This window comes from Poromitra crassiceps (genome assembly GCF_964638095.1).
Source record: "Poromitra crassiceps genome assembly, chromosome: 15".
Lineage (NCBI taxonomy): Eukaryota > Metazoa > Chordata > Actinopteri > Beryciformes > Melamphaidae > Poromitra > Poromitra crassiceps.
This window is the reverse complement of record NC_139634.1, coordinates 2685173-2706571: the sequence shown is the minus strand read 5'-3', so window position 1 is coordinate 2706571 and position 21399 is coordinate 2685173. Positions and strand designations below refer to the sequence as shown.

The 21399-nt window shown below is 44.5% G+C and overlaps 1 protein-coding gene across 2 annotated transcripts in view; it reads left to right on the top strand.

Annotated features, from left to right (window-relative positions):
• The window catches only part of csnk1a1 (casein kinase 1, alpha 1), a 65460-nt gene extending 47256 nt beyond the window's left edge, over positions 1 to 18204 (top strand). For both annotated transcript variants that reach the window (XM_083652402.1, XM_083652401.1), the window contains exon 10: positions 17486 to 18204. In XM_083652402.1, coding sequence (XP_083508528.1) covers positions 17486 to 17493 — 8 coding nt within the window. In that variant the 3' untranslated portion in view covers positions 17494 to 18204. The remainder of the gene's footprint in view (positions 1 to 17485) is intronic.
• The last annotated feature ends 3195 nt before the right edge of the window (positions 18205 to 21399 follow it).

Sequence of the window (21399 nt, the reverse complement as noted above, 5' to 3'; positions counted from 1 at the left end):
ATTATTTTACTTGGACCCTAGGATGAACTGTTTAGATTTTTGTGGACAAAGGTCAAAGTTCAAGGTCACTGTGGCCGCATGTCTTTCTGTTTCATCAAGGAAGGGGGCAGGGCTAGCTTAAAGGAGCCATAGCTAGGGAAAATGGGCGGTAGCTAGTAGGGATGCACATTTTCCACAAATTCCGGAATCGATCATTGGTAACGTTAACGATCAATCAATCGAGTAATTGTAATTAAAAATACAACATTTTCCAAACCATACCAAATGCGTTTTTCCTCAATAAACCCTTTATACAGCAGCAACTTATTGTATATTTCTCACAGCATTGCATAGCTGGCTATGAAACACATAAAAACGTAGAGGCATAACTTTTTTACATGTCAACATTTGGCCAGAATCCCCACCGTGGCCGCTGTCTAGGTCTAACTTACCGCAGATTGTTTAATTTTCTGCTCGCAGTGCGTCGCAGCTCTTAAACGCTGATGCCGAGTTGCTCACCTCCAGTCCAGGTGAGACTAGGATCCAGGCAATTTATCCGAATGAACATTGTTCAAGTGATTGTTGTTGTACGTGCGTCGCTCCTCTTCCTCGCTGATGGTGGGTTGCTCCAGGTTTGAGGAAGAGGAGCCAGCCAATTTATCCGAATGAACACTGTTCAAGTAGAGCATCTTATGACTTGTCTGAAAAGGGCTATAGTGATGTAGCCGAGTGTCTGGGTCCGCCTATTACTTACACTTTAATAAAACAATAAACGAGAAAGTCAGGCTGTAACATTATAACTAGGGCTGTCAGCGTTAACGCGTTAATCGCGATCTGATTAAGGGCTCACCATACAGAGTTTTTTTTTTTCGCGTTAATCGCATGCCGCTATTTTGTCCCTTCGTCTCACCCGTACTTGTAGTCAAGCCGTTCGGTTTCCTGTCTCCTGCTTGTGCATGCAGGCATGGAAGAGAACAACGGCAATACGCTTCTAAATGGCTCGTTTTACTTAAAAAAAACTCCCCAAGTGGCACAGTGGACAAGTTAAGAGCCGTAGTTTGCACCTTGTGTAAAACTGAATTAAAATATCACTGAAGTACATCGAGTTTGAGGCGAGCGATCACCTAAAAGTAGCTAGCGACCAGCTAGCTAGCGCGAGACTCATCGCGGGTCCTCTAACCACTGGGAGGTCGGCTCCAATGGCTTCACGCGATATACACGTTATTAATACATACAGTAATTTCCAATACCGAGCCATTATTCACATGGAAGTGCCAAAGTTTTTAGCTCAGACACAGCCTTCTTCGGCTGTGTCATTTTGGGTTTCGACTGCTCCACAGCGCCGCCGCCGGAAGTATCGGTTCTACATATATTTTGTAGACATTGTTACCTCCGGTCTACATTCCACTTCTATTGAATTGAAAATAAATCTAAAATTCAAGATCACAAAGTACATTTATTTGCATTAATTTGATTCCCAATCATGACACACTAGTAAGAATGATTAATATCTAATTAAAAATGCTTTGAAATGCAAAATAATGGCATTTTAAATATGCGATACAAAGATGCGATTAATCGCTAATCGCAAGATTAATCGCGATTAATAAAATTAATCGTTTGACAGCCCTAGTTATAACACGCGTCCACATTTATTCTCAGACAGCTAGCGCCTAGCGTTAGCACACTCGTCAACACCGGCTCTCGTCAACAACATAAGTCCCCCACTTCCTGTTCTACGGCAACTCTGAGGGGACATCCACAGAGCCTCGCATACACACTGAACAGTCTGTTACAGTGATATCATTCTGCCCTCTGGAGGATCATTGAAAAATGTTTTGAAAACACCGTTCTACTGACAGAATGCGCCTTGCTTTTTGTTTTGTTTTGATCGAGTACATTTTCACATGCTCGAGTAAATCCTTAACGAGCGAGTAATCGAGCTTCGATTAATTGTGTGCATCCCTAGTAGCTAAGGATAGGAAGGTCTTAGAGAGTCGGGATTCAAGGTGTGTAGGTGGAGTGGCTAGGGGGTGTGAGTGGTGGGAAGGGGCGTGGTGAGGGAAAGGGGCAGGGCTAGGGAAAAGGGGCCATAGCTAGGGATAGGAAGGTTGTAGAGGGTCGGGTTTCGAGGGGTGGCTAGGGCAATGTGGGAAGGGGTGTGGTCAAGGAAGAGGCAGGTCTGGGGGAAAGGGGCTGTAGCTATCAATACAAAGGTCAGAGAGAGTTGTGATTTGAGGGGTGGGTTGGGGGAATGTCTAGGGGGCTGTGGGTGGTGAGAGGGTGTGATCAGTAAGGGGGTGGGGCTAGGGGAAAATGGGCCATAGCTAGGGACAGGAAGGTCATAGCTAGGGACAGGAAGGTCATAGAGGTGTGAGGGGTGGTTGGGGGCATGTGGGTGGTTTTGGGGTAGGGGTAGGGCTTCAAGGTATTTGTGCTTGTATGACTCTGGACAGACATGGATGTAGACTGCTCACTTGTTGGCGGAGACATTAGGGATGTTGATGATTAACCTTGCCGTTGAGACCTTCACCGATTCAAATGAAACTAACTGATTAACCGACAATACGTTCTGTGCATCATTTCTGCTGTGGAACTCACATACGCTACTGCTATATTAACTTTTATACCAGCAGCATGCAACGTAAGACACGTAACGTTACTTAACCCAAACTAGCGGTCGCCGTATGATCTGGATTGGCATGTTATGGGCCATGGAAACAGAAATGGTGAGGCAAAGAAGCAGTCAAAATGTTAAATCCAGCGTGGGAGCGAGCTGACACGCACACAGAGAGCACTTTAGGGTGAGCTCCTCAAAACACATCTCTTTTCCATGGCCTTTCCACATTAGTTAGTTCAGTTTAGTTCAACCATCCCTGTTGTTTGTTTTGTTTGTTTGTTTTCCTCCCCCTCTCTCCCCTATCTGTATCCCACTCTTGTGAAGTGACCTTGGGTTTTATGAAAGGCGCTATATAAATTAAAGTTATTATTATTATTATTATGAGCTGAACTGACGTGGATTTCCACTGGAGCGAGTTGTCAATTCAAGAAATAATGAACTAATGTATGTAGGCTATTGCGATGCCGTTCTCAAATGGGCTCAGCTCGAGTAGCCTGCATGGTCAATATTGCAGTGCGAGGTGAAAGTGAAACATCTGACTGTGACAAGCTGCTGATGTGCGTGCAGCAGAGACAGTAACTCAGGATTTACCTTATGGTGGAAAAGGACATGATGCACATAAACGTGGTGGACTGTGAGGCATTTCCTGAGCTACTGAACTACATTAAGAACCAGGCTGTCGCGTCCCCCCAAAGCACAAGCGGCGCTGAAATTTTATTTTATTTTTGCGGTATGCAGCGTTAATGATGAACCGATTAATTGACCGTTAAGGTTTTCAACTAACGATTAAGGAAAATGCATGAAATTCCCATCCCTCTGAGACATACATCCACGATGCGGTATTTCAACTTTGTGCTAAGCATTTGTGACACGGTCTGGTGTTTACAGTACCAACTCGCCAGCCATTCAATCGTGCAAATTTTGGTTCTGCAAAAAAGGTTGTTTTGTGAAAACATGTCATCCCCCCCCCCTCATATTAGTACACAAAAAAGAGGATGAACTATTAAAATCTAGACGTTATTGGATCACTAAGTAGGTGTATTTTGTATGATAAAAACTAACTCCGAGAGATGGCCAGTATTCATTTGCATGCGGCGGTTCACTGGCTATTGTCTGCTATTGTTCTGGAGTTTCGGCCAATGAGAGGAACAACAACAAAATCCAGCGTGTAAAATGGGGGCGGGGGTTGCAGCACTCGGTTTACAAGAGACATGAGCCACTTTCAGACATGAACTCTGGATTATCTCAGGGTTGCTTCCCCTGAGCGATACGTCAAGTGTACCCTTTCAGACATGTGGAGCACCTCCGGGTGTAAAGTAGAGAGGGGGCAGGGGTGGGGGGAATTGGGGCATGATGACACAATGGGGCGTTGTGAAAACTGACCACACAACTGCACTTCATGCATGAAAGACAGCAGTCTGAGCATAATAGGCTACAGCCTTAATGGCACAAAGTGAATCACATTGTTATTCAACAAACTAGCACGACATGCAAATTCTGATAACAAGTTGCCAAAAATACATAATTGCCGATAACTGCCCGCTGTGCATATAATCGTTTGCGCATAACGCTAATTAATTAAACAACCCTACAACTCACACCCAAAAGCTAGGTGCGCAAGTGCTGCAAAGAAAACAGGTCTGCTAGAAATATACAGAATACAGGAAGCTAGACGTTTTTACCTTCAAAATGAAAGCAATAAATTATTACTTGGTAAACAAAAAACAGATCAGTCGACTCACTACGGCTTAAAATGTACTTTTCGAAGGCAGCAGATATTCTTCCAGTTTATCTCTGTTCTGTATCTTTCGAATCACACACAAAAAACATTGCACGTGCATTTACTTTATTTAATTGCCATTATTGCGAAGGTTGTACCAGGAAGTTTCCATTTTATACTGACTGACTTGACACTGCTTGGATTTTGTGTTGACATTTTGCGGTCCTGCTGCACGTGAATCATTGACAAACACTGTCTATAGTAAACGTGAAATCAAAGGCATGAACGCAACGGGTATATTTTGAAGGTGGGGTGCTGCACGAAGCTTTGCGAGCAGAGCGTTTCAATCCAGCCTGTTGGCTGACACACGGAGCAGGTTCTAGCTTCATTTGGAAAAACTGAAACTGCGTGATGTTTGCTCACTCGCTCATTCACATCAACTATTTATATAATAATAATCTGTCGGGCTGCCTGTCTGGCTCCCCCACCTCCTCCCACTCGCTTAGCTCAGCTACGTTACAGCACTCTGGAGGGGAGGGGGACCGACTCGCCACTGATACTAGGCTACGATGTGGTAACAGAGGCGGGATCGTAGGAGGGTCGCGGGAGCGCGCATAGCTCTCCAAATTGCGTTCATACCGCCACCTCAGGGTAACTGCAGAGTTCCAAGGCATGTCGGAAAGGGGCTATGGAGGCTCACTGAGGACAGTGTCTGTGTGTGTGCATTACGTTTCTTGAAAGTTTATTATTATAAGTGTTTAGTCCCGCTAAGCGCACTCCCCAAGTTTTAAGCCGATTAGATGAATGGCTATGGAGATAAAGCACTTTTTGTGTTGCCAGTAGGTGGCGCTATGCCAAATTGCACAGAATTCATCTCCCTGCACTCCCTTAAGTGTTTAGTCCCCCTAATCACACTCCTCGAGTTTGAAGTCGATCGGACGAACGGTTCTCAAGATAAACCACTTTTTGTGTGACCAGTAGGTGGCGCTGTGCCGAATTGCACAAAATTTGGCAGTTCTATGTCAGGTTCCCAGCAGCACACTCTCCAAGTTTGAAGTTGATCAGATGAATGGCTATAGAGATAAAGCGCTTTTTGTGTTGCCAGTAGGTGGCGCTATGCCAAATTGCACGGAATTCAGCTCCCTGCACTCCCTTGAGTCCCCCTAAGCGCGCTCCCCAAAGTTGAAGTCGATCGGACGAACGGAATGAATGAATGATGAAACCTTTATTTAACCAGTTAAGATCCCATTGAGACCGGAGTCTCTTTTACAAGAGAGAGCTGGCCAAGAAGGCGGAGTTACACGTCAAGAGTGCATGTAAAAAAACAAAACAGTACAGATTTAACAAGGACACAGACTACCAACTACTCACAATAGGAGAATACAACATGTGTGCAGCAGCACACTTTATGAAATACAATTTAAAAAAAAAGCTTACAGATCAAGATTCAAGTTCCTCAGGTTACATGTATACAAACGTAAGCATAATATACAATTTAAAATAGCATTACATTGCAGGATCATTAAGGGCATCAGGTGCAACTTCAAAAGTGCTAAAACAGACCAAATAATTACAACTTGTTACGCAGCTGACAATATTTTGTCTTTTCTTTTCACACTTCATTTTTAACTGACATTAAAGTGGTATTAAAAAGGTCTGGAAAAAGTCTTAAATGGTATACATGCAATGATAAAATAAATGACAGATTGTTTCTTTTTATAGTCCACAGAAATTGCTAGAATATTCAATATCAATTCTAAAGTTCTCTAAAGTATTTTTTGCTGGGTATATTATTATTATATATTCATTCTATTTTTACAAGTTCAATGGCACTCAAATATTGCATCCATTTATCCCAGTATGCCTGGAATCTGCTTACTTGCAACTTTAAAGAAAAGGTCAAGGTCACTTAAGACAGTGGTTCTCAAACTTTTTCACATCAAGGACCCCTAAACTGACAAAAATTAGACCACAAACCCCCCATTTGATAAGATTTTTGCTTTAGATGTTTTATTACAGAAAGTGTATGACACCCATGTCCAAAACAGTCCTACATTCTATCATTGTCTTACTTGTGGATGGAATTATAGTGAAAATACCCCCCTTTGTTATGTGGACCTCCTGGAACCCCCCAAAGGACCAATGGGGGTCCCCGGACTCCACTTTAGCCGTTTTCACACATGCCTACAGGAACATTGCCTGTAAATCAATGACGGCTAATCAATAGCGGCAAAACTCTGATGGTGAAATAAGTTTGCTTGTCACACAATAAATCACACTCGTTTGACTGAAGAGGGCATGTATGTTGTATCCTTCACATTCGCTAACCAGTCTTTGAACTAAAATCTTTGAAGAAGTTGGGATCCCTGTCGGAGAGAAATAGCCTGGTTCGATGTTTATCCGTTCACCTGCGTCGCGTTGAAGCACTTTTTACAGACTGGCTTACGGTAGTTTGATGTGTCCAGGGGGCTTGCCTTCGCTGTCGGCAACTTAAGCAAAATACTTCCACATTTCGCTTCGTGCATCTGTTTTCTCTACAAGCGTTGGGCGGCTTGCAAGACTCTCAGAACAAGCCGCTGCCATTTTCGCTGCGTCTGTCCCTGTGTGTCGGGCTGCTGCGGAGGACTGAAGGACTGGCCAGAGAGCGAGGGGAGGGGGGGAAATCGGCACGCCCACACATGAAGCAGACATACCGCTCTTATCACAAGGTTAGAAGTGGTCAAATGTCCGCGATGACGGGGGTGTGCTTATACCGGAAAACAACTTTCACACATGAAGGCATTACACCGCTTTCTGGTCATTTCCCGGTATAAAGCGCATGTGTGAAAACAGCTTTTGAGAACCACTGACTTAAGAGAAGCTGGGTTGTGCAGACTGTCTCCCATCTGTGAATGGAGTGCCGGTGATGACAGCTGGAGTGGACGGGGAGTGGTTAATGTAAATGAGGCGTTATTTCGAATCGCACATAAGTTACGCAAAAACCACACCCTGTGCCCGCCTACGCAGCAGTCAAGCGCCGGGATTGGCCAGGAGCAAGTCTTTTGTCTTCTTTTGACAGCTGGTATCTCCCACACCACAAACACTGCAAGGCACGCAGCCCAGCGATTTCATGAACCAACTGAATTGCTCTTGATAGCGGACATTGAAATGAATTATTTGTGTATTAACGCTAATGAAAACGTAACACACAAGCTTTTAACACAAACATTTCCCACACACCACAAACACTGTGCCCAGCCCAGCGATTTTATTAACCAAATTGCTCTTGATAGCGGACATTGAAAATAAATTACTGTAATAACGCCAATGAAAACACAAGCTTTTAACACACAATCGATTCAAAGCTTCAATAACAGAGCTCAGCTGACAGTTTAACCTGCAAATGAAATATATAAAAAATATAAAATTAAAAATACAAAAGGCTACAGCACATAGGCCTAGCTCCCCCCCCCAGGCCAGCCGTTTGTTCCAGGCCAGTGAAGTCCCAACAATCTACAAAAACATGCAATAATGTAAAATCATAGATGAAAAGTTGAATCATACACAATAAATAAAACCAAAAGTAAAGGGTTAGCCTTCCCAATGGCCAGCAGCATCTGTTATTCTGGCCTCATAATAAGCACTGAGGTGGGTTGTCAGAAAGTCAATAACATTAAAATACATTGTATGCTTTGGTGCGATGTAGGATTTTGTCTTTCAATATCCTCATTGCAGCCTCGCTTGGTGGTGTTGCTTCTCACAGGAATGGTGTCCTATAACAGAGAGCCCAACATGAGCGCCTGGCCAATCCCGGCGCTTGACTGCTGCGTAGGCGGGCACAGGGCGTGGTTTTTGCGTAACCTATGTGCGATTCGAAATAACGCGTAAATGAGCAGCTATTGTTCACTCCCCCAATACCTGGCTGGCCCAGGGGTGAAAAGTACTCTACCTTTCAGGCTGATTTTCTCTGAAAGTTGAGTTGAGAATGTACTAACATTCAAATAAGCATCTCTTCCATTATTTTCAGATTTCAATGTGTGACACATCATTTGAAATCGACAGTTTCATAATCTGTAAAAAAAAAAAAAAAGACCTCAGCCCATTTTGTACTCAAATTACCAGTCCCTGTCACATTTTGATTCACCCCCTCATATCATAGTCACGCTTTTTAACTTAGCAAAATTGACAAGTACGTCGGGTGAATCAATCAATCGCTCGTGCTTGGTGTCCGACTGCATTCACTTTCATTCCAGAGTGACGTTTGTTTGACGCATTGGTAAAACATGTTCTCTGCCATCAACACTTTCAGCTAGACATGGAGAGGCATTTACGCTTCTTTGTTGCCGCTAATGGGCTATTGTGCACATTGCTTGGCCCCTGTATTATTCTAATGATCTGTGTCTCTGCTCGTCTGCATGCGGTGAAGCGCTAATCAGCTTGACTCTGCCTTGGACCTGACGTGAGTGCGTAACCGCGGTAATGTGATCCTTATATATAATCTACTTCTATATATATATATAAAATCCTTACTACCAACTTAACTAGCCTGTACTCCACTACCGTACTCTACTGTACAGTCAACCTAGTGACGTCCTCTAGCGGCGCCCTAGTTAGCGAAAAGGTCAAATGTTCATCTTTCTAGCAGATATAGGTCAATTTCAGACTTGAAAGCAGCAGTCTTGCCTGATGTGAAATGCAAATGAACTAGAGTCATATGATCAAATTAGGAGTGTCACGGTACACAAAAGTCACAGTTCGGTACGTAACTCGGTTTCGGGGTCACGGGTCGGTACAAATTCGGTACAACGGGGAAAAGAGCAAAAAAAAATCCAGTTAAAATTTTTCTTGAATTCTGTGTTTTGCTTTTTACTCTCATTTTACCATCAGAAATTGTCTCGTTGCCCAACAGCGCTGTTTTAAGGAGAGGCCATGGGTGAATCACTTGGTACCCCACCTTGAAGACGTCCGCGAAAAGTTGAATCAGTGTCTGCAGACCAGCTCTGTCCCCTCCCAGGTTGCCTCCCAGTCTGCTGATCTTGTGGCCAACCTGTTGGTGTCCAACCTCAACTCCAGGTCGGTGTTGTAGACCTTTCCCCCGCCAAGTCCAAGTCCGAGCCCGGACTTCAGCAGCAGTCTAAGCGTCGACAGTCACTTCCAGCTCTTGACCCGTCCTTTGATTCCTGTCTGGCGGAAGGATCCCGTAGTTCTGCCAGTTTTTTGCCAAGATTGCCAGCTACTGAGGAAGAGCCTCCTTTGGTTCTGCTTTTAGGAACTGCAACACCCCCTTTGACTCCGGCTTCTAAGTCTGGAGCATCCGCGGAGACTCCACCTTTTACCAGCTCAGTGGCCTTGTGGTCTGAGTGTCCGCCCTGAGACTGGGAGGTTGTGAGTTCGATCCCCGGCCGAGTCATACCAAAGACTAAGAATGGGACCCATTTGCCTCCCTGCTTGGCACTCAGCATCAAAGGGTTGGAATTGGGGGGTTAGATCACCATATGATTCCCGAGCGCGGCGCACGCTGCCGCTCACCGCTCCCCCAGGGGATGGGTCAAATGCGGAGAACAAATTTCACACATTGTGTGACAATCAGTGGGACTTTACCTTTACCTTCAGGGACTGCAGCTTCCCCTTTGGCTGCACCTTCTGAATCTGCAGCATCCACTGAGGTTTCACCTTCAGAGTCTGCAGCACCCTCTGTGGTTGTCTGTCGGTCTAGCCGTTCACGTGGCAAATCTCGCTGGACGTCAGGTGGCGCCCATAGAGGGAGGGTACTGTTAGGTGATGTCGTACCACTTGGTCTGCCACTGATGTCACTCTTTGATGATGATGTCATATCTCACTGCAGTGATGATGTAATTTTTTGGATGGTGCCTCGTGATGTCATATTTCTGATGATGTCATAACGTAATGTGATGTCATGTTCTTGAGCTATAAGAGTCAGCTCTGCCAGCCCTCGGCATCCAGTCGTAAAATACACTTTCCAATCGAATTCGCAACAGCATTCAGTCTCCAGATTTGCCTGTTGCCATTTCTACCAAGTGCCTAGGGTTCCCAGTTACGGTGTTCAAGCCGTCAAGTGTCTGCGAATGAATCCACTTGACCCCCCGCCTAACAAACTCGAATTGTCAGATAGCGGGGGAGGGGTGGGTTTCACTTTCCCAAGTAAGTAACGTTACTGGAGGCAAGTTTTGTTTACCATAATGATTACGTTCATTCAGTCATCGTTGGAACATGACAAGGAGTCATGCCCTCTTTTCCTCACCGCATCTTGCTTGTCATCTCACGCGATGTAAGTTGCTTGCTTACAAGTTAACAGCTTTGTCAGTGTTATGTAACGTTACATTAGCAAGCTTACCTCGTTGGCTTGAATGTTGACAGAATTTGCAAAACAGCTTATTGCACGAGTCATAAAAGTCATTACGATACTGCTCTGCACTCGCTTTTTTGACGACAGGAAAGGGGGAGCAGCTGGACTCTTCGATATTGTTGTGGTTTTGTGAAGTAGCATGGAAGCAACATACGGCTTGTAAACACGCTGGTGTGACCCTCGGTAACGTTTCCTCTCCACAAAACGTTCCACTCTGTGAACACGGATTTCTATGACTCTTGTGTTGTTTTGGTGTGTCGTCTTCTGTGGAGTTTATGGCCTTCAAACAGCGTTTAGGTGCTTTACCACCACCTTCTGGATTCGTCGTGTAGCTGCACGCACCGAACCGTGACGCCCATACGTGACGTCACAGGACTAATACACATACCGTGACACCCCTAGATCAAATGTTTCATATCCTCTTTAATGTTTTATTGTCCAACCACCAACATGAACATCCCATTCATTATGCCTTTCAATATTGTCTAGGTACCAGCATTGCAAATTGGCTTAAGCTATAAATGTTGTGACATCAGACCGCTTCTTGTTTAAAGCAGGACTAAACCCCCCAGATTTCTTGCAAAACGGCATTCTACTTGATTTGAAAACTCTGCAGGCAAGATGGCCGCCTATACTCCCTTCTTTAGCTGGCAGAATTCCTCCCCCATAAACTAACATAACTTGGCCAATAATGTAACATACAAAATAAAACAAACGCTAATGTCTTCATTTGAATGCAGAGAGAATGCAGAGGACATGTAACTGTTTAGTTAAAGGCCCATTCCGTTGGTTCTGGCGAGATTAAATGTGCACAAAGTGTTTATTATTGGCACTGAGTGAATGCGCCTTGACGTAACTTAAAAATGGCGACCAGGGGTGTTTCTCTCCAACCAGCCGTTCAGAAGATACATGGAAAAACCGCAGTTTCGAAGGGGATAGCATTTCCCGCCACAGCTAGAGGATGTGACGTCTGCGCGCGTTCATGAGCCTCTTGTCCTAGACGCCGGCTAACAGGAAATGGCTAAAGTAGCTTTTAACGTTACGTTCGTCGCTAGCTGCTAGCAAAAGGAAACAACACAGACTCCAGAAAAAGTCCACACTAAATAAATAAATAAATATTTATCTAATGAAGCCCGTCTGGCCAGACAGCAGCAATGTGACCGACATCGGGGGGGAAACTAGAGTCAGGACTGTGTTTTCGGTTCATGAAGGAAACTTGCTGCTTGTAGCTACTGTAATGTGGTTTTGACCAGATAACGTTAGCTGCTTGCTAATGGATTTTCAAGATTCCAGATTTTTACTGTCACTCCGTAGTACAAATATCTGACCACCTGGTCAGAAACTGCTAGCATTACCGTCTTGTGTGAAGTAATGCAACCCTAACGTTACTACCGTTATGCTTATGGTCATGGAACATTATTGTTTGACTGCATTTAGCTGCGGTGGTGAGTCTGCCTATTAGAACCATAACGTTAGCTTGATGCTATACGCGGCTAACTAATAGATTTAGCTATATTTATAGAAATTACCACCAGCCCCACTAATAACGTTACTGTCTTGTGTTGATAATGAATATAACAGTCGGAAACATGCCTAACGTTAGCCTACTGTCTGTTATGATTACGGTACATTGTTTGACTGTTCAGTTTGGTCAACTCCAGGCATTACACGGTACCGTACATACAGGGGGAGCAGGCTATTTCCTGGCTTGTGCTAACATGAGTATCGACTTCCCCGCAGCCAACGCAAGCCAAAACACAACCAAACATGCCACAATAACGTCCCCTAATTCATCCAGAATCCTTCCTGGGCATCTCGAGGCTGATCTGACCGATAAATTGTCCAGGTTGCCGTTTTCAAGTGACTTTTATGAGTTAACGTTACAAAGCAACCAACACCTCTGCTGTTGCCAGGCAACTGCTTGTGCGAGTATGGTGCCCGCGCGTCAGCTCGTTCACACGCTGCCTGCAGTTACACTAACGGCCACCGGCGTCAGTAATAGTGAGTATTGACGGATTGGGCCTTTAAACTTGCATTCCAGGAATATTGTATTTACTGCGCTGCTCTAAAGATAACATAAGTGGCTAGAGACAGTTTCGTCCTGAAACCCACTCACTTTGCGCCAGAACACAATCGATTTGGGGGTGGAACACGCCAGGATTGGCTAACGCCAGTGCACAGAACTGTCAAATCAAATCATCGACAGAGACGCTATGGCCGGCCTCCCAGTATTTTCAGTGTATCAGAGATGGAGAACATTAAATGATCAATACAGCCACGTTATAAACAACAAACTAACGCTGGTGATCTATATGGAAAGTGTTACTCGAAATGGTTAAAAGTTATATCAATTTGGTCATTCAGTGGCGTTTTACTGCCATCTAACATAACTAACTAGCAGCTAATATTAGCCACAGTAGGCGATTACACATTGATGCATTGCTCTTAAAGGGCTCGCGCCGCGTGAACAACAGTAATAATCACATGGGGGAAGTAAAAAGAAAATTCACAGGAGTGGGGCACGTGCAAATACCACCGTGACGTCACGATGTACCAAATCTCCCATTCATTTGAGGGCAAAAAAAAACAGGTTTGGTCCCATAGAGGGAACTTATGCTGCTGAAATGATAGGAGTTTGTAAAATTGTAACAGATTGGTCTCAAATGTGGGGATTTTGACCAGAATCCTTCACATACCACCCCAAAAGCCATATATATTGGTTAAATGTGTTGGGGTTTAGTCCTGCTTTAAGTGTTCTATGTCTATGTAACTGTCTCTATTCAAATAAACATTGAAATGAAAGTGACGTTGCTGTGCAAACGGGTTAGAAATGATCAGTGTAACACACATACTGCGATGGGGTATATATATATCCCTCGCAAATACAACATGTTACAGCCATGATTGGGAAGTTTGACGACCGGTACACGGTTGCACTGTGATGTCCACTCCAACAAGACTTTAGCTTACTTGATGTCTGCTTTTTCAATAAAGACACATTTATGCCTAGGGTTAGACTTGTTGCATCATTTAGCCTGTGCTGTGATGTGCAGGAGCGGCAGGTAAAAGTTATAAAACTAAGCCTGCCCCGAATGAGCCAAGTTGTTCGCTATTGTGAAAATGTGGCCGATACGCTGGGATGTGTTTACAACATATGTCTAAAGATCATGGAAGTGGATGGGATCAGGAATGTCACCGGTAGTTTCAGGTGAGCTTACAACCTTTATCTGAAGGTAATAGAAGTGTATGGATGCATCGGGACCACTGGGGGAGTGAGCCAGCACCAGTCAAAGCTGTCGGGGTCTGTGTTATTCAGTGTAGCTCGCGGCTAAATGGCTTAATATGCTAGCGTGATGGCAGACAGGAGTTTGCTAATAGCATTGGCCGAAGTTTTGCAATGAAAGCTAGATCAGTTTCTTGAAATGCATTCTAACCAGCCGAAATATTCACATAAAACACAGCGGCCGGCTGGTGGTGGCCGTGACACTGGCAATGCCTCTGGAGGAGTGGGTAGAGAAACTAACCGGGGGGGAATGAAGGATTGCAGCCAAACACCCTCTCGATGCAGCGGATCTGCTAGGCCCAGTTGTCGCAGCCATTCCAGCCTGATGTCCGAGTCTCCGGGAAACTGATGCACTGCACACCGGTGTAGCTTTTGCACCCGGGAACACAACACTTTCAACCCATGACTATCCCAAACCTGTCCCTGGCCACTCAACAGACAGTGGGCGGGGGGTTACAAACACAACGTAGGCGTACTCTAAAACTAAACCTAAACTACTAAATACTACAAACACACAACTACAATTTACACTATGCACTCTAATCAAAATGCTCCACAAATCTCTCTCTATCTCTATTCAACAATTCTCCACACTCCATAGGCCGAGCGTGGTGTGCAGGCACATTTATAAACTTTGGCTGGGAGGGGCCTAGGGGCGAGAGATGGGCGGGATGGGTTTGGTGACATCACTGGTAGAGCTACGTCACTAATCAAGAGCTTTGTTAATAGAAAAGGAAGGGAAATTTGAGTCTACTCTACGCCTGGCCTTTTTTATGCCTCCGCCGGCGATAGCCAGGCCGGAGGCATTATGGATCCACGTTGTATGTCCGTCCGTACGATGTTCGTTAACGCGATATCTGAGGAACACCTTGACGGAATTTCATCAAATTTGGCTCAAACATCGACTTAGACTCGAGGATGATCTGATTAGATTTTGGTGGTCAAAGGTCAAGGTCACTGTGACCTCTTGAACGCCATTTTCAAGCTTGTTAACGCGATATCTCAGGAATGCCTTGATGGTATATAATCAAACTTGTCTCAAACATCGACTTGCACTCAAGGATGAACTGATTAGATTTTTGTGGTCAAAGGTCAAAGGCCAAGGTCACTGTGACCTCTCAAACGCCGTTTTCAAGCTTGTTAGCGCAACATCTCAGAAATGCCGTGACGGTGTTTCATCAAATTTGCCTCAAACGTCGACTTGGGCGCAAGGATGAAAGGATTACATTTTGGTGATCAAAGGTCAAGGTCGCTGTGACCTCTCCAACGCCATTTTCAAGCTTGTTAACGCAACATCTCAGGAATGCCTTGACGGAATCTAATCAAATTTGCCTCCAACATTAACTTGGCCTCAAGGATGAACTGATTACATTTTGGTGGTCAAACTTCAAGGTCACTGTGACCTCACCAACGCCATTCCCAAGTTGCTTAACGCAATATCTCAACAACGGCTTGATAGAATTTCCGGCTTGATAGAATTTATTCTGATTTGGCTCAAACATCGACTTGGACGCAAGGATGAACTGATTCCATTTTGGTTGTCAAAGGTCAAGGTCACTGTGACCTCTCGAATGCCATTTCCAAGCTTGTCAACACGATATCTCAGGAATGTCTTGATGGAATTTCTTAGAATTTGCCTCAAACGTCCACTTGGACTCGAGGATCAACTGATTACATTTTGGTGGTCAAAGTTCAAGGTCACTGTGACCTCACACACCCAATTTCCAAGCTCTGTAACGCAACATCTCAGGAGCGCCTTCAAGGAATTTCTTCCAATTTGCCTCAAATGGCGATTTGGACTCAAGAATGAACTAATGGCGGAGGCATAAGTCTGTGTTGCTAGTTTAGTTTTCGGGATGCATGGGTCCCTATAGGTATGTGAGAAGAGACGAGGAATTACTCAGATTTACAGTAAATGTCAGTATCTCTTTAATAATACTGTGAAATAAGCTATTACATTCCAGTTGTGCATATTATGTTTTTGGACTTGGCTCTGCACTCTCTTGACTGTTTTTTTAATGCCCTAAAACGGATGTCTCTTTAATGTAGCAGTGAAACTACGTTAATTCTAGGGTGAGTTTTTCCCCTATATTCTAAAATCAATGTAAATCCGCCTTTTAAAGCTGATATAAAAAATATATATATCTTCCCGGGAGAGCATTCCCCCGGACCCCCCTAGGGGTTCAGCAGTTCACATTTTTCTCACCTTTTTCACCCCTAGTGAGTTTGCACCCCTGCATATCATCCTCTTTCTCTGTTCTCATGGGGAGAGAGTGAGTGCTCACTTCAGCTAAAGGCGCTGACAAGGTTCTGCGCAGCCTCGACTTGGAGCCTTGCCGCCGCCGAGCGGCGACAGCGAGACTGTGCATACTCGAACGTAACTCTGCGCATTTGTCTTAAGGACAGGCGGACAAGAGCGGCTGTTCAAAGGATGAGAGCATTATCGTTTTTAGGTTAATGCAGGAAATTCTCATCCTGAGCTGTCTGAGTCCACTTTTAGTTGATGGCACCAGGCAGCTCAATTTAAACCTTGCTTGTCTCAAAATCCCACGGCACACCTGGACCTGCCTCAGTCATGACACACAAGTGAGCCGCAGAACACCATTTGATCACATGACTAGTTCCCTTCCATTTCACCTCAGACAAGCTGTGTGTGCGTGTGCGTGTCTGCGTGTGCTTCCAACTCTGACATTTACCTACATTTGCTAGAAAGATAAACATTTGACCTTTTTGCCAACTAGGGCGCTGCTCAATGATGTCACTAGCTCTCCCACATTCTCCCTGTTCGTTTATCTCCTTGTTCTCCATGTTACTGCACCGTCAAGTTGTGTCCGTTAGTTACCCAAGTCTACCGTCTTTTCAAAATAGAAGCACTTCCGTGTTCATGGGAAATAACAAAATAAAAGCGATATAACAAATACATTACAAACTAACCTACACATGTGAACCGCACTGTTTTCGTGTCATTTACAGTGTGGTTAATTTACGGTCTGTGAAAATGATTTTAATCGACATCTGAGACAGACAGTACAACGGACTTTTCCGCAGAAAGCCGCCTTCAGCGTTCTGCTGTCTAACTATAACGATGCTGTCTGAGCAGTGTGATAACGATGCGGTCTGTCTGTGACCAGTGTGATAATGGTGCTGTCTGTGAGCATTGTGATAATGGTCCTGTCTGTCTGTGAGCATTGTGAAAACGATGCTGTCTGTCTGAGCAGTGTGATAACGATGCTGTCTGTGAGCAGTGTGATAACGATGCTGTCTGTCTGTGAGCAGTGTGATAACGATGCTGTCTGTGAGCAGTGTGATAACGATGCTGTCTGTGAGCAGTGTGATAACGATGCTGTCTGTCTGTGAGCAGTGTGATAACGATGCTGTCTGTGAGCAGTGTGATAACGATGCTGTCTGTGAGCAGTGTGATAACGATGCTGTTTGTCTGTGAGCAGTGTGATAACGATGCTGTCTGTCTGTGAGCAGTGTGATAACGATGCTGTCTGTCTGTGAGCAGTGTGATAACGATGCTGTCTGTCTCTGCAGGTTTCTGAGCGGTCTGTACTGAGGGCAGAGCAGCGTAACCGTTGGTAACCAGGAGCAGCCGCCTCTCTTCCTGGACGAGCAACACCCAGAGCCTGTCTCTCTCTCCTTCCATAAATAACTCTCTATGTAACGGATATATATAGATATACACACGCCTCTGTCCATATGCTGCGGTATCTATATATCGGTATGTATATACAATAAAACTCTCCACTCCCAAAGAAAAGAAGAATTGAGAAAGCAGGTTTTTGGATGTGGAGGCTGTAGCCCCCCTCCCCTCTCAGCGTTGTCTTTGTTTGTTAGGTTTCTATGGAAACTGAAAAAGTTCAGAGGATAATGTTCGGCTGACCCTCTGTGTTTCTCTCCCCTTTTATTATTTGACTTCCTCCTACCACAGCTCAAGTGGAAAGATATAATTCTACAAACTGTTTCTCCCTTTTGTTGTTTCTGATCAATCCTGGGTATTATTTACGGAAAAAAATCAAATTGTTGGATTTCTATTATTTTTTGTTTTTTCTTGTTTTCTTTCTTTTTGTTTTCCTATGGTGATTAGGAGTGTGCCTGTTGACAGTATAAGCAGCTGACAGCAACAGTTTATGGTAGAATGACTGGCTCTCTCCCTCTCTCTTTAGAGCTCTACATTATTATTATTACATCCGTTGTAAAAACCTATGGTCTTCTGAAACAGTCCAAAATACCAATAAAAACCATTAAATAACTCCCAGCCCCACGCCCAATCATTCTCTTATCAGCCTTCTCAATGGAACACAGCTGCTATTAGAGGCCTCGGTCATCTGTGTGCTTTGTTTCAAATGTCTGTCTGATGTCAGGGTTTTTTCGGGATGCAGCGATTCATCGGCCGTATATTGGTAGCCTGGGTGAAGCCAGCCTTCAGCGTGACGTCACAGACTATGCCTGATAGTACACAGAGGTCACGTGGAGGCTGGGTTTACCCAGGCTAGTATATCGGTATCTGCTGAGATTGGCCTTGTTAACGGCGTTCACAGTGGCCGTATTTAGCACTTGGGTCACATAATTTCTGCCTGTCTACCGTACTGACGCACCTATAGATGCTTTTAACTTGACAACATCAACATTCTAAATTGCCCCTAGCTCACTTCCTGTTGCAGTGTTTGCTAAAACAATCGCTGACAGGTAATAAGCTGGGTTTCTGAACACCTCTTAGCCGTTGTAAAATCACTAAACCACAGCCTCTCACAATTTGCGTGAAAACAGTCTATTAGTAGTGAAATATTCTACTCATTGAGTAGGTAGGTAAAAGACTTTTGCAATCGGTGCATCCCTTCTTTTTTTACCCAGGTGGCAACACACACTAGCTCCTCCTGTTAGCTCCTCCTGTTAGCTCCTCCTGTTAGCATTTTTATATTACATGTACATACATGTTTCTTTTTTTCTTATCAGATGAGAACATTTTTCAGTAGGGATGGGAAGTGACCTTTTCTAAGCCCTGTCCCTCTGTCAGAACCTAGGTCACCTTTCATGTGTTGAGAGCAGCAGAGGTGTTGGTCTGTATACGCTTGCTGTGAGAGCAGCAGAGGTGTTGTTGGTGTGTATAACTGCTTACAATAAACATTTATACATCATGGGAAAGAGGAGAATGTCTACTTTCAGATACAGTCAGGTTTTTGGACAATTTTCATAATCTTGGCTCTGTACACCACCACAATGGACTTGAAATGAAACAATCATGGTGTGCTTTAAAGATGAAATGAACCCAACGGAATGCAAGTAGCGCGACGGTCGGAGACCTTTCAGAGTTTGAAAACAAATCTTGTCTGAGATGACGGGGTTGAGAGGCGGACCATAATAGCGTGTCGATGATTTGATTTGACAATTCTGGGGACTGGCTTTGGCATTGGCCAATCCTGGCGTGTTCCGCCCCCCAAATCGAGTGGGATTCAGCGTGTTGTGGTGCTACGCGGGTGGGATCCGCCGAGTACCAGGCAGCCTGAGTGCATGAGTGCTGCCCACCACCGCCCAATTCCCACCCACTGCAAACACTGGGTGAAAGCTGGAGGCCAGATGGTCTGGTAGAACAAAATGAAATGTGAGTTCACCTGACCGGCTGCTTTACCAGGCTAGCCTTTCTTTCCTCTGTGCGTGCATTAGAAAGTCTGTTTCACCCATCACTGCTGCGTCTTTATGGAACCCACTGCAGATTTGGGCAGACCACGCCCTGCGCCCGCCTACGCAGCAGTCAGGCGCCGGGATTGGCCAGGAGCGAGCCTTTTGTTCCCTTTTGACAGCTCGAATCTCCCACACCACAAACACTCTGCGGCCAGCCCAGCCCCCAAACACACACACACACACATCAAACACTCTGCGGCCAGCCCAGCCATTTCATTAACCAACTGAAATACTCTTGATAGTGGACATTGAAATAAATTATGGTCACGTACGTTCCTTAGTGTAATATGTTACAGTTCGCCCCTCTGTCGTTAGGTATGGTAATATTATTGTTGTACTTCTTCCAAAATCTCCTAATACAAATAATCTGCATCTTTTTGGTGGGGGTCCACATTGATGATATATGGAGGAAACCCCAGCGGAGTAGAATACACAAAGCCAGATGTGCTCATAACTGCTGGGAATTAACATAGTTACTGTAATTGTATTACTTTCCCCAGTAACTAGTAATGTAAGGGATTGCAATTTCCAAAAGGTAAATTATATTACACTTAGTAATTCAAGTAACTTCAATTACTGCATTGCTTTCTCCAGTGCTGGCACGGCGCTAAAACAAAGTGGAGATAGGTCTGGCTATGTGAGACTACTGTTGCCAGAACGTGATTAGTTTTTAGTCCTAGGTGGGCAAATGAATAAAAAGTAGTTTGGCTGATTGTTGACTCCTCCTGTAAGGTTAATTATTGCTCCAATAAAGTGGATTCAGTTCTAAAAGGAGTTGGCCAAACATGTACCTCACTTTACGGAAGGGGGTAAAGTAATAATATAGTAAACTACTTTCTACAAGTGCTACTCTACTACTTTAAAAAATCTTCGCTGACAGACTGTTGCATAGTTGATTTCACTACTGTTGACAAAATGTGATATTGTAAGTCACTCTCTGGATAAAAGCGTCTGCTAAATGACGTACTGTAATGTAACAAATTACTTTTGACACCGTTTTTCAGAAAACACTTCAAAAAAGTCATAACTGTCTATGTCAGGCGGGAGTTGGCACACCGTTGCTCCGATCGCCTCTGAAATTTGTCAAAACACTTTTCATGGGTCTGGAATGAATCGTGTGCAAAAACAATGGGGAAAAATCTGCAAACGGGGAGAACTACAGCAATATTTTATGTTTTTATTAGGCCTTCACACTCACAGAGCTATTGTGACATCAGTATCCCTTCCCTGCCTTCCACTGATTATGTCACCAATTAATATAATTTTTTATTACTGATGACATCGCAATTGCTTGAGTGACATCACTGATGACATCAATCATCCTATCAGCCCAATCTCAACTTTCTAGCACTGCAGTGGCCAACTTTCTTGCGTACAGCGCCCGGGGACCATCTTCAAACATCACTGCTCAGATGATGATATTCTGCATGTTTTTAGGAGGGGGGCCCATACGATGTGTGGAGGAACCCCAGGGGAGCACAGGGATAACGGCCCTTTTGATGAGATAGCCCACCCATCTCGAGTCTCCACCCTATAAATCGAGCACGCAAGATCTCTACTAATAAATAGTGAAGATGCTGCAATCAGACAAAAGTGGTCTAGTCCAAACTGCTGACAACTGCAATCATGCAAAAACAATGCACACGGTTTCATCAAAACAGCATGTGAAGAATGAGGATGTTTTTAACCATATAAAATGCTCGTCCTCAGCCCGTTACACACTGCACAGCTGGTTACAGGAGCTGTTTAATCCAAACATGTGTGAG